General features: G+C 38.5%; 2 protein-coding genes across 3 annotated transcripts; one reads left to right on the top strand and one right to left on the bottom strand.

Annotated features, from left to right (window-relative positions):
- Positions 1–737: 737 nt before the first annotated feature.
- On the bottom strand, positions 738–9,158 carry LOC111474606 (TNF receptor-associated factor homolog 1a-like). Of its 2 annotated transcripts, none has more exons than XM_023119603.1 (13): positions 9,016–9,158; positions 8,243–8,474; positions 7,637–7,748; positions 7,056–7,144; positions 6,898–6,966; positions 6,677–6,806; positions 5,998–6,156; positions 4,590–4,938; positions 4,171–4,283; positions 3,554–3,704; positions 2,938–3,410; positions 2,665–2,869; positions 738–2,322 (listed from the first exon to the last, which is right to left on the bottom strand). In XM_023119603.1, the coding sequence occupies exons 2-13, from the start codon at positions 8,427–8,429 to the stop codon at positions 955–957; spliced, it is 3,405 nt and encodes a 1,134-aa protein (XP_022975371.1). In that variant the 5' UTR covers positions 8,430–8,474; positions 9,016–9,158; the 3' UTR covers positions 738–954. The 2 variants fall into 2 exon arrangements, with proteins under 2 accessions (XP_022975371.1, XP_022975372.1); XM_023119604.1 differs by having other exon boundaries at positions 3,554–3,701.
- A 1,203-nt stretch (positions 9,159–10,361) lies between these two features.
- Positions 10,362–11,923, top strand: LOC111474609 (FHA domain-containing protein At4g14490-like). The gene has a single exon (XM_023119606.1). It carries the CDS (start codon positions 10,431–10,433, stop codon positions 11,553–11,555), a length of 1,125 nt encoding a protein of 374 aa, XP_022975374.1. The 5' UTR covers positions 10,362–10,430; the 3' UTR covers positions 11,556–11,923.
- Positions 11,924–12,326: the final 403 nt, after the last annotated feature.

Genomic DNA, 12,326 nt, shown 5'->3' with positions numbered 1-12,326 from the left:
TCGAGAGGACAGCCAGGGCCGTTGGTGCCGGGAATGAACGTGCAACCGGAGGGGCCAGAGGGTGGCACTCTGACCCTCTGAAGAGACTGCAGCTTCAACTTCATCTCCAGTTCCAGTTCCCTTCTTCTCACCATTGCTGGCTTCTCATGCAGTGTCCTACCAGCTGCGTTTGGCAGAAGCTGCAAGAGAAAAAGAATGAAAGCCATTGACAGAGTTATGTGCAGAACTCCCATATTTGTATTTGTTTTTCTTTCCGTTTCGAGGAGTTTAATGTAAGAAAAGTTGAGTTTGTTGATGGGGTTTTGCAATGATATTTATAGTAACAAGAACAGTGTCAACTTTTGGATAATTCTACAAGCTGCAAGGTTTTGACCAAAACCTCGACATAAGCAAATGCGTCCTGTCCTAACTACTAATATGGCAAGTTATCTTTGAATTGATAACATTGATGATATGATATGTATGCATAAGGCATGATGTATAGCAACATTATAAGAACGAGCCGAAAGCTAAAGACTTTCTTGAGCGAACCCCGTCAACAAACTCAACTTTTCTTACATTAAACTCCTCGAGACGGGGTTCGCTCGAGGAAGTTTCCAGCAAGAGTCAAAAGGGAAGAACTTTGTTTTGCTTTGCTCGTTTAGCAACAGGGATTTGTCTGTGGTGAGATTTCAGGATATTGTTCGTGTACGAGCGCTTTAACCAGTTGAGTAAATAGGGAGAAAACTCGAAAAGGGTAGTAATCGAAACCTCAACAACACGACTAAATTTGTATTTAAGGCTAAAAGAGGTGGGAAAAACACTCTTTACAAATTGTGTTCTTATGAGAAGGATAGCAACCCCACTCCAAATCCAAGACCCCAACAACTTCCTGGTACATTATTACAGTGGATAGTACTCACGAACTCTACGCAAGGCAAGGCAAATTCCGGCCATGTTTGCTTCTTACGTTAGTCAGTGCCCATCTGACGGTCGAAACGCACTGTAGCCATTGATGCCATGGGCCATATTTGAGTATTCTGGGTTAAGATATTGGTAACCATCAAAGTCTAAAGACCTTGTCCCAAGTACAGAGAGATCAGAAGCTGCGCGCCAATTTGGAATCAACCCATCAATCTGGCCATTTAAGTGCTGCTGTTGTTGACTCGAAGGTGGAATAAAATCCATGCCTGGTTCGTAACGACTGATGGAAGAGCCATACCCCCATTGGAACCTGCCATTTTGATAACTCTGTGTCCGCTCGAACCTGCAAGAGCTCGTGGAGGACCCTACATCGCCAGCCTTCCCCACCATGTCACCAGGAAGAGAGAACTGTCTGTTCAACAGACTTGGGCCATTGCCAAGAGAGTTGAACATTGAGCCGTCTCTAGATGAAATCCCAACAATGTTTTCGTCATCAAGAAGATCGTTGATTATATCAAGGTGAGGGAACTCCTCAGCGAAACCTTGGAGCTGTCGACCAGATGTACAAGCTGAGAGCTCTGCTGACAGAAGTTCATGTGTCGAACCACGAATTTGTTTCTTGTATAAATCTTGAACATCATCAAGTAGAGAAGAATTGTAATGCATGCTCCTAACAGCTTCCCTCTGTGAACCCTCTACCCACTGGGGACTGTTCGGTAAGACATCTCGAGTTACCATACCAAAAGGAAAATTCGATCTAACAGCACTCAGATCCGACCTGTCAGAGTTGTGTGGTACAAACATGGGTGAAGAAACCATAGCAGATGTCAAAGAGAAGGCTGAAGATGGGCTCACGCCTGAGGATGAAGTGCTCAGATGAACATATCCAGCACCGCTGGGAGCTGCATGGTTTCCAATTATGGCATTCCTATAAGACTGGGGAGCATAACTATGTGTTGCTGGAGCAAGGTCTGGACCTAACCGACCAGCTGCACTCACGGAACGAGCAAGCAATGGGGATGTATGAACCACATTAACAACGGGTGCTGCAGCTCTTGGACCGAGAATCAGAGGTGCACTAGAAGGCCTTGACATCATAGGAGATTGCTGTGAGGTAGCCTTTTCAGTTGGTTTTGGAATTGTAGACTTCTGAGCCTCTGATTTTATTGCACTTACCACATAGGCTGAGGTTACAGGCACAGCCTTCTCCACGCTAGTTGAGGAAGATGGATTAATTTGAATGGGATCAACAGTACCAATACTCTGATTGCTTAACCTCTGTTCAACAATCGATGGCAAATGATCCTGGTGGTTCTGAGGGGAGGATGGTACAGCTGCCGACGCATCTCTAAGTATCCTTTCCATATCGACCTGGTTTTTAGAGCTTTGTTCCTTCGGCAACGAAATAGCCTTTTCTTCCTACAGAAAGAACAAACTAAAAGTTAAAAATGGACACGACACTACAAATATTTGATCAAATATGAATTATCCTTCCAAGTCCGTTCTCAAACTCGAAACTGAAAAAGTCTGAACTTGAACCAATTAAACATGATAGTAATTTAGAAATTAGTCTCAAGAAAAATTTGAACACAAAATAACACACCACATCAATAACAAATAAAGGAACGCAGCCTGAACGTGGCAACATCTACCGACGCTCTTCTTTTTTTCTTTCTTTTTTCCCTCGAGTTTGATGCGCCATTTCATTTTATTCAGTCTAGAAGTTTTATATTTATATATTTGAAACGGGTTAGGTGCGACCTTCTTAGCAGCCTGCTGTTCGACCCTTTTCATTTTACCCCGGGGAGAATGATTAACGGCCATAGGATCAGACTTTTTAGACTTGTTACTACCACAAGCATCACTTTGGTCTTCTATGCCAGCTGTAATCACTGATGACTGACTATCCACGTCGTTGGCACAGAAGCTCCGATCATATACTACATCCTTCTGCCGATTCTTTCCTCTGCAAAATCAAATATGCAGATCACTACATATCCTGAGGCATTTACAAAGAAATATCTGATCACTTACATGCTAGGTGATTTCTGCTTTTTGTAGTTGTGAAAGGAATTCTCCTTATAAGACGCATTCATTACCACAGATGGAATAGAATCAGTAGAACATGTAGAAGAGCTATCATCCATGATAGACAGCTTCTTGTCGGATAAGGGCGTTTGTGCAGAAGACAGACTACCAATGCCACTGCTACTTGCTTCCGTTGAAGGATGAACTTCTGATGTGTCCGTGTCCGAATTAACAGCATTGGCATCTCTGTCTTCTGAATCAGGCTGAAGTACTTCGCCAACCCCTTCAACTGAATCAGAGACATCCGATACAACTTCAGGTAAGTCAGACTTTTCAAGCACGGGCTGCACCTCATCCACTATGGCATCTTCCTCCTTCCCATTGCAAGGATTTACTTGTTCTCTGATCAGTGCAGCCACATTTGCCCGTTCTTCTCTCCCTTTATCCTTGCTTTTGCGGTTATTTCGTTTTTGTTTAGCCTGTTGAAAGAAACGACATAAGATAATGAGGAAATTATTGATAACAAGATAGATCGGTACAGGCAGAAAAGAACATTGGAAAAAAGAGTAAGGCCGGAGGAAAATGGATTAAAAGAGAGTTAATAATTCGACTGATGTGACACCTGTTTTTTCTTCGATTTCTTATCCTTTTCTGAAGCTAATCGTCTCGCCTTTTGTTCACTTTCAGCCTGCCATGCTGCCTCTTCTTCACGAATGAGTTCCTCTTGCCTTTTCAATGCAACTGCCTCCTGATAGGCAACTTCAACTTTACTGCTGAGTAAGGAGAGAAAAGTAAATATACCATTCAACTTCAAGTTAGCAATTTGAATCATATTTGATTTGAGAAACTGAGAATCATGCAGCAAGCTTCTTTTTTCAATAAACTTAGGGAAGACATTTGTGCAACACTAAAACATAAATTTTTCCTGAGAGAACATGCCACAAAAGCCAACACTTTTTCGCAACATCTTTATGGCAATCATTGGCCTTCGCTATATAATTTTTTTTTAAGACAACGACAGTAAGCTAATGCAAAAATAGCATCCTCAATGACAAGTAAAGGAATTGAAAGAATTTTCCGACATTTATGAAGTTATTACATGCTAGTACACTAGTTGAAACAAGGCTTCCAGAAAACTAGTTTTGGACATAAAACTGTACTATTTCAGATCACATTTGCAGAATAAGGCAAAAGACAAGAGTTGCTGGATTATGTGAAGAGATAATAAAAGCACAATACCTAAATATATGGGCAAGAACAAATATTTCCACAGTCCTACGACCCAGTTCTGTAAGACGCCCTTCATCACGTTCAATGGAATCTTTGGTAAAGTCTTCTCCAGAGCTACCATCCTGCAGACAGAGTTTATGGTTTATTCAGCCAACTCCAACATTATTAGGTATGTGAATTATGACTTAAGAATCCTTGTTCCTAACCAATCATAAAATCAATGCAAAAAGAATTGTGTATTCGTCACCAAGGGGTGTCTGGCCACAATTTAACTCACAAGTTTGTTATCAGGACTAACATAACCATTATCGTCATAAAAATAGGGTAACAAACAAATCAAATAACATAACTATCATTTTACTTGTACCCCAGACCTATCCACTTTTAACCCTAAAGATTTTGACGAGCATTATTGATCAGGCATTCACCTTTGTACGATTTTGTGGGCCTTTCTCATCTTTTGGTGGTAATGGTTCCACAGCAGCCCTCTCGAGCAGAGATAGAACATCATCCACCAAAACAAATGTGTCTTTATCTATGTGAACTATTGGAGCTGGCATCTCTTCAGCATCTAATAGTTTTGCTTTCCCCTTCTTATTCTTGGTATGCCCTTCAAGAGCCTTCAATCCACTGTATAATGAGTCCATTACTAAAGTAGATGTCACCTCCTTCTCAATAAAGAAGTGTTTTACAACAACTTTTAGAATTGCATCGGTCCTTTCCCTAGACATGCGTCGCCTAGCATTCTGGTCAATTCCCAACCAGAAAGCTCGAAAACTGTAAGAAATAAAAATGATAGTCAATAAAAAAGTCACTAATAATAACAACAACAATAATATGTGATAATGAAGTTTTCTCAGGGTGGAAGATCCAAAAAGGCAAAATTTTTGTGGAATTATGCAGCTAGAGCGTTGTTGTGGTACATTTGGTTAGAGAGATAATGATATGCAACGCTTCTATTTGCAGAAGGGATTTTCTTAATACACAAAAAGAAAATGTCTAAACTTGGTAATATATGCATAAGAACATGGAACGCTTTAATTTGTACCTAGACTGAGAGAATTTTGTAGTACAAACTTTTCAGGGACTTCGGTGTAAGATTTCATTTAAAGAGAATTTCAACGTTTTCCTTCGGTTGGTTTATTCATTTGGGGAAAGGAGCCAAGTATTTCATCCAAAAGTGAGGGTAATAGAAAGGAGAGAAAGCGGAAGCCTACTTAGCCATAGAAGTTACAGAAACTCTCCAATTGACTTCAATATCAAAAGATCGCAATTACAAAAGCTCTAAAAGAGACAGCATCATCTAGAAACTCAAACAACAAGTTTATAAAGGATCTGCTGAGTGGACAACATATTTACAAAGGTTCACACTCCCTTCCAATCAATGGCTCCAGAGAATCACCTCCATGAAGAGCCTGCAGAAAGTCTCTCTCTTCTTAAAAATCTCCGTATGAAAAATACGTCCCACAAAAAGTCCTTGAAATTAGGTATAAACAAATTCATTCACTACGGGACAGGGATATGTCAAACTGATTAAATTCACAGTATGATCATGCAAATCTTCCGGAGAACCTTCAATTCTGTTTTTCTAATTATTTTTAACGTAAAGGATGCCTTAATTCTGATTCCCTTGTAGATGTCTACCTTATATACAGCTTCTGATCTAAGGAAAAAAGTAGACAAATATTTATAATATTTTCCTTCACAAACTCAGAGGATCCAATAACAATGAAAAGTCTCTAGAATAGATTCCAGACACCTTGTTTACAGATAGTACTCACGATCAATTTTTCTAATGTAATTGAGTGAGTGATAAACAATGAAAAACAAGACTACCTTGACCATCGAGCTTTATCAGCTATCAGCTTCCCCAGCTTACTTCTTCTCTCTTCCACAAAACGTCGGCATATCTGCTCAACATTTGTCAAATAAACCCTAACAAGTTCTCTCCTATATTGACAATCAAGGCAACGAAAAGGCCGGTCAGCTCTCTCCCTGCAAGACAAAATTCAGACACATGAAATTTCAAACATATTTGAGAACTCAAGACTCAAAGGTTTCATTTCCAAAGAGAAAACCCAATGAAAACTTAGACATCCCAGTCAAACTGTGGCCAATATAGGGTTTTGACTAAAGACCAACTTAGACTATGAACTCTTTTTTTCCTCTCTCGGTAGGGGCCTAGAAGACGAAACAGTTCAAGCTTTCAAAACTAAAAATAATAATAAGAATGAATTCATTTAACTAACTGAACAAATGAAAATAGCAGTTGTCTGGTAATAAGGAGGTAGCCTAAAAAATATTTAAAGAACTAAAACTTTTTTAGTTTGAGTGTGACATGCAATGGACTCTGAGTCTGTCGACGTTCCGTTGATAAAACATAAGGGTCATTGATTACCATTGGAAACATACTTAACATGCTAGAAAGCAAGGAAAATAGAACATCACACAGAATTTGCAAGAATATATCAGCGATCTAGGAGTAATAATCATTATTAATCATAATAGAAATTACCTAATCACTTGAACTTGTGCCTTTATTATGAGAGTGTCAGAGTCAATAAAACCATCTAATACTTTAGAAAGCTCCATGAACTTTTTCCATCCCCAGTCATGTTCTTTCTTCCAGAACCGATGTAACGTATCTGGACAACATATATATATATTTTTTTTTATTTCACTAGTTAAGGTAAGTGGTAACAACAAAAACTTGAAAAGCAATGTAACAGAACTAACCAGAATATTTTGATTTCTTTGGGTCCTTATTCACCACTGCTATAGTAAACTGTGCAAAATGGCTCCAACCTGTTTAGCAAAGAAAAGATATTGAAGGTGATTAAACAAATTGAAAATAAGGATAGTGCTTAATAAATACAATTCAAACAGAACAGTACCTGGAAGGAGTTTATCATGATTTGCGACACAAAGAAACAGAGAGAGATGATTGCAGACATCACAGCCCTGAGGATATATTAAAATGTACCTGCAACAAGATTGTACAGCTTATCAAAACTAAAGGTAGGTGTGTGGGTGACCAATTTCCAAAATGCATGTTCATACAAGAAACATGCATAAATCCATAGGTATTTTGCCACTACTAATGGATCAATCCTCAACCATCGTCATGTGGAGAAAAGTGCATATAGAAACAAAGGCATCAAAAATTTTCTCATTAATATCACACAAAAATAGTTCTCAACTTTCTAGTAGGATATTGACTACCACTACCAAAGTAAGTCAGATTGAACACCACGATGAGAAACTAAGAACGAGAATCAATCAATAATTGAAGATATAACATCCCAGAGTAAAATATAATTTCAGACATCAAAAGGATAAAAAAAAAAAAGTTATCAGGTCAGTAGAAGGATGCGAAGATATTGGCCTGGAATTCCATGTAAAAAATACACGCGACATACAAAAAAGAAAACCACAAACTGTTGAATATTTCAGAAGGGATAGAAAATTCACATACCATTTGTAGCCCCCAACCTCAAATGCATTACTTCTGAGTTCTCGTTTGTTAAGTTGAGAAAATTTTTCTATCTTCCATGTATGTTTTCCATACAATTCAGAAGGTTTTGTTCCTACAAAAAAGATGGGATAGAAATATGAGTAAATGTTTACAGAGTATGAAGATATCTGATATATTAAATCATCCAAGCGGCAACTTTTTTAGCACAATACAAACCAGAACAGCTATCGTGAGAAGGGAGAGAGGGATCAGAGAAAGAGATCAACACCACAACCCAGATATTTGAAATAAGAGACCAAGATACACAAAATAAATATCACAAAAGTTAAAACGAAATGAGCTATCATAAGGTTCTGGCCATGTACATGACTGATATGAAACATCAATTGATGCACCTCACGCAGATTAGATATGTCAGAATTCATTGTCCAAGCTTCTATCATGAGAAATCTAAAGAGCCCATAATATTTCACAACTTTTCCCTGTTCATTGCACTTGTTCCAGCTTACTTAAGAGCTTCTAGGAGAATCTCATTGCTAGACAAAGCACTCCCGCAAATATAAATCACAGAAAAAACAAGTATGGAAGCACAAATAACAAGCATACCAGCTTCTTCTTCTTCTTCATCATCATCGGTGTCCCAGTATGGCGGTGAAGTTGATGGCGTTCCATTTTCCACTTGCTCAGAAGACCTCCATTCAGCCAATGCTTCTCCAGACTGACTGTGATGCCCATTTGCAAAACTCTCCACAGACCTCATCCCTATAGCCTCATCACTAACGGCACCAGCCATCTTCTTCTCAAGAGAAATAACTCTGCTCACAATCTGCTCCTCCAACTAAATGATGCAAAACACCAGGAGACGTCAAAATCAAAACCAGGGGAAAATAACACATAGAGTTAATACAGGTATCAGTCTTTTCAGAACGCCCAAAAATCATTTTCATTCAATCTCGTTAATTTCAAATGAAACCAAACCGACCCCTCTTCTTACAGCTGTTGAAACCCAATATAACCTACCTGGTATCAACAAAAAAAACCATCACTCTTAAAGTCGAAAGATTCAGAAGGTGAGTCAATAATTAAGCTAAACACGAACCCCAGAAGAAAAACAAGCCGACAAGAGCTAGAGAAAAGAAACGGAAAACAAACATGAAAACCTCCAAAATAGGAGAACATCAGAGAAACATAAACCTCGGGAAGAAAGGGAAGTAATCATTGTTATAATAAGCGATGATCGGAGAAAGGCAATCGGGATGAAAAACCCCCAATCCAATTAAAACCCTACAGCAAAAGGGAGAAAAGAATTGGGAGGAAAAGAAAAAGCGAAATGAACGATGTTCGATAGAACATCGGGGAGATCAGGTGAGCATACAAACCTTGGAGGAGTGGCAGAGGTGGGAGAAGAGGCAATGGAAGCTGAGAGTGTCTGAAGGGAGACAGAGAGAGAAAAATGGGGGAAGACAGAGACGGAAAGAGAGAGAACTAGAAAAAAGGAAGAAGGTCGAAGGAGAAGAAAAATAGAGATAGAAAGAGAGAGGTAAGGCGGAACCCAAAAGGAAAATCATAATTTAATTAAATTAAAAAATAAACTCCATTTTGTCTTGGAAAATAATAATTATTATTTTTTAAATAAACAAAAATAAAAATGCCGAGAAAAAACACGAATCTTTGTGTTTTATTATTATTGTTGTTATTTTTTATATTCGTGTTTTAGGAATAGGTTGCCGGTAGGTTTTTTAATTAAGGGAAAATAATGAAAATAAAAAATAAAAAGAATATTATTATTCTAATTTATTTATTTATTTATTTATTTATTTATATTAGGGTCGGTGAAGGGGGCAGACTCCAGAGCAGAGGCTAGGAAATGGGTTCCATCGTGGATCCCTACTGGAAATATAAAGCCATTTTATTTTCTCCACTTACTATTTGGACGACGGTGTTTCTTGCTAGGGTTTTGTCGTTATGGGCCTTACCTTATCTTGTTGGGCTCAATTGGGCTTTCCTTATATTGTTTTCATTTGGGCCTTCACATTACTTCATTATTGATTTTTCATGTTTTCCAAGTCGCTCCATTTATATATATTAAAAAAATAAATTAGTTAATTTTGAGATTAAATATTAGCTTGGTTTTTAATTTGTAAAAACAGTATTAATATTAAAATTAAACTTTTTGAAATTATATTAGTTAATGAAATATATTGGTTTGATTTTTTGTATTTTATTCGCAATTGTTTTATAAATATTATATTAAAAAAATGAAAAACTATAGAATAACTATTTTTTAAAAGAATAATAAATGAGTAAAAATTATTCTCTAGAATTTAATCCCAAACTTACTTTTATCTTCGTATAAATAAATAAACAAACAAATAAAATGTCAGGTGAGTCTAAATTAATATTCTCGTCAACTAACTTTTAATTTTAATTTTTGAATCTTTTGAAATATTCTTAAATGCTCCGAAGACTTATATACAAAATTTTAGGGATAAATAACATCAACTTTAAACTTAGAAGGTCAAAAATGTATATTTCATAAATGTCTGGGCTATTTATGGCCCATTTAGACATGATGTTCAAAATGGGCCGATAGCCCATTTAGTTGGCCCAATAGCGGAGGAGAGAGAAAGTGGAATTGGAGGGAAGCCGAACTTCAAAATGGGAAGCCGCGCCTTTCCCATTTGCATTTTCATTTCCCCAGAATTATCCTTAGAGAAAGAAAAAAAAAAAAAAAAAAGGGATCAAGATCCTCTCAATTCAATTGCTACATTTCGAAATTCGGAGGCATCTCACCATGGAACCCTCTGCAATTAGTCTCATTATAGTTCAAGGCCCTCGCGAGGGCGAAACCCTAGATTTTCGACCTGGATCGACGATTCGAATCGGTCGCCTTGTTCGAGGCAACTCCATTGCCATCAAAGACGCCGGCATCTCCACCAAGCACCTCTCTATTGAATCCAAGTCTATTGCAGGCAAGTGGGTGCTTCGGGACCTCGATTCTTCTAATGGAACCTTTGTTAACGACACCAAGCTTCCTCCACAATACGCCTTCGTTCTAAACGATGGCGACACCATTAAATTCGGTGAGTTGACTTCCATTTTAGTTAGATTAAACAGTAATGAAGAGTGTCAGTCGAGGCGAAATCCAAGGCGGAAGGCTGCTGAGAAGTGTAATGGTTCGGATATGGTGGGATCAGTTGCTGAAATTGGGAGTCGAAGAGGAAAGGTCGTGGAAGAGATCAGCGTACTTATGGGAGCTAATGACGCGACGTTGGAGAGTGGAAGATGTCCAAGGGGGAGAAAAGGCAGGGGTGTGAAAGGTGATATTACTAGCCAAGTACCGGACTGCAAGAAAATTGAGAGCAATTTAGATGTGGGAAGAGCGCCAGAAAATGTGAGCGACATTGGAAACGAATCCAGCCAGAAGATTATTACTAGAAGTACCCGTGGAACGAAAAACATTGTGTCTGTGGCCACAGATTCAGTTCTTGAGAGTGTTCCCGAGAATTCATGTGTGGGTGCTGAAGTAAAGGCTGTGGCAAAAAAGACGAGAGCAGGAACTAGAGGAAGAAAGAAATTGCAAAAGGAGCCACCGGATGAAAGCGAAACATGCAGTGGGTCTAGCCCTCATGAGGTTTGTGATCGAGATGAAAGCGAAAATGTACGTATTATTTCAGTAAATTGCGAAGAGGTTGATGACCGGAGAGCTTCTCACGATGAGGACTTTCTTTGTAAGGCTGAGAAGGCGCCAGATTTGAAGAAGATGACACTTGGGGAGTGGTTTGATTATTTGGAGACCCATTTGCCTAAACAAATCATTGATGCAACTGAAGAGATAATTTCTGGTATGAGAATTAAATCTGCACAAGTACGGGAGTATGTTGCACAGCAAAAGTCTGAGAATTGCCGGGGAGGTTAGTGCAAGGAAAAACACTGATGTACGAGGTAACCCTTTTGCTTTCTCATTTGATTTAACATTTTGTACAGATCCTTTTTGTTAAAGACACCTTCTTGATCCTTTAATATATCATTTATGATGTCCCGCGTGAAATTTCACTGTTTATGTGTCAATCAATTTAGATGGCGACTTTCTCTGGCTTAGACATATAGCTTTAGTTGGATTTGGAACTGTATCTGGGGTGATTATTTTTGAAAACTGATGAAAGTTTTCCTTCACTGAAGCTAGGAAACGACATGTTGATTTAATGGCTTTGAAACTCTCCATGTAGCCATAACAAGCATTGTAATTTATGAGAAACTATCATAGAAATTTGAGCTTGTGTATTAGATGTTTGTTAATTAATATGAAAATACTTTTTTGAGTGTCTGATTTCTCCCCGTGAAAGATAATGTGGTTCCTCTGTCCATGTACACCACATTATGATGAATGATTGTTGTATATCCTCTTCCTTTGCGTGATCTGAGATCCAATCCCAATAGTCATATGTCCTCAAACCATCCCTACGAACATATTGAATAAGTAGGTGGGTTTTGGTTGTTACAAATGGTAACAGAGTTAGACACCGGGTGGTGGGCCAGTGAAGACTGTGGGTCTTGAACAGGGTAGATTGTGAGATTGCACATCAATTAGAGAGGGGAATGAGTGACAGCGAGGACATGGGGCCCCGAAGGGATAAGAATTGTTTTCTTTTTGTTCCTGCAAAACACAAATGATAGGCTCCCTTGACAA

The sequence above is a fragment of the Cucurbita maxima genome, unplaced genomic scaffold (genome assembly GCF_002738345.1).
Source record: "Cucurbita maxima cultivar Rimu unplaced genomic scaffold, Cmax_1.0 Cma_Scf00460, whole genome shotgun sequence".
In the NCBI taxonomy this organism is placed as follows: Eukaryota; Viridiplantae; Streptophyta; class Magnoliopsida; order Cucurbitales; family Cucurbitaceae; genus Cucurbita; species Cucurbita maxima.
This window is presented reverse-complemented; position numbering and strand designations above follow the sequence as displayed.

Excerpts from the sequence above, each read along its gene's own strand:
- LOC111474606 (XM_023119603.1), bottom strand. The coding sequence starts at position 8,429 with ATGGCTGGTGCCGTTAGTGATGAGGCTATAGGGATGAGGTCTGTGGAG. Across the intron at positions 2,870-2,937 it reads AAGCAGAAATCACCTAGCAT|AGGAAAGAATCGGCAGAAGG; the intron begins GTAAGTGATCAG and ends TTGATTTTGCAG. Across the intron at positions 2,323-2,664 it reads AACAGCAGGCTGCTAAGAAG|GAAGAAAAGGCTATTTCGTT; the intron begins GTCGCACCTAAC and ends TTCTTTCTGTAG.
- LOC111474609 (XM_023119606.1), top strand. The coding sequence starts at position 10,431 with ATGGAACCCTCTGCAATTAGTCTCATTATAGTTCAAGGCCCTCGCGAG.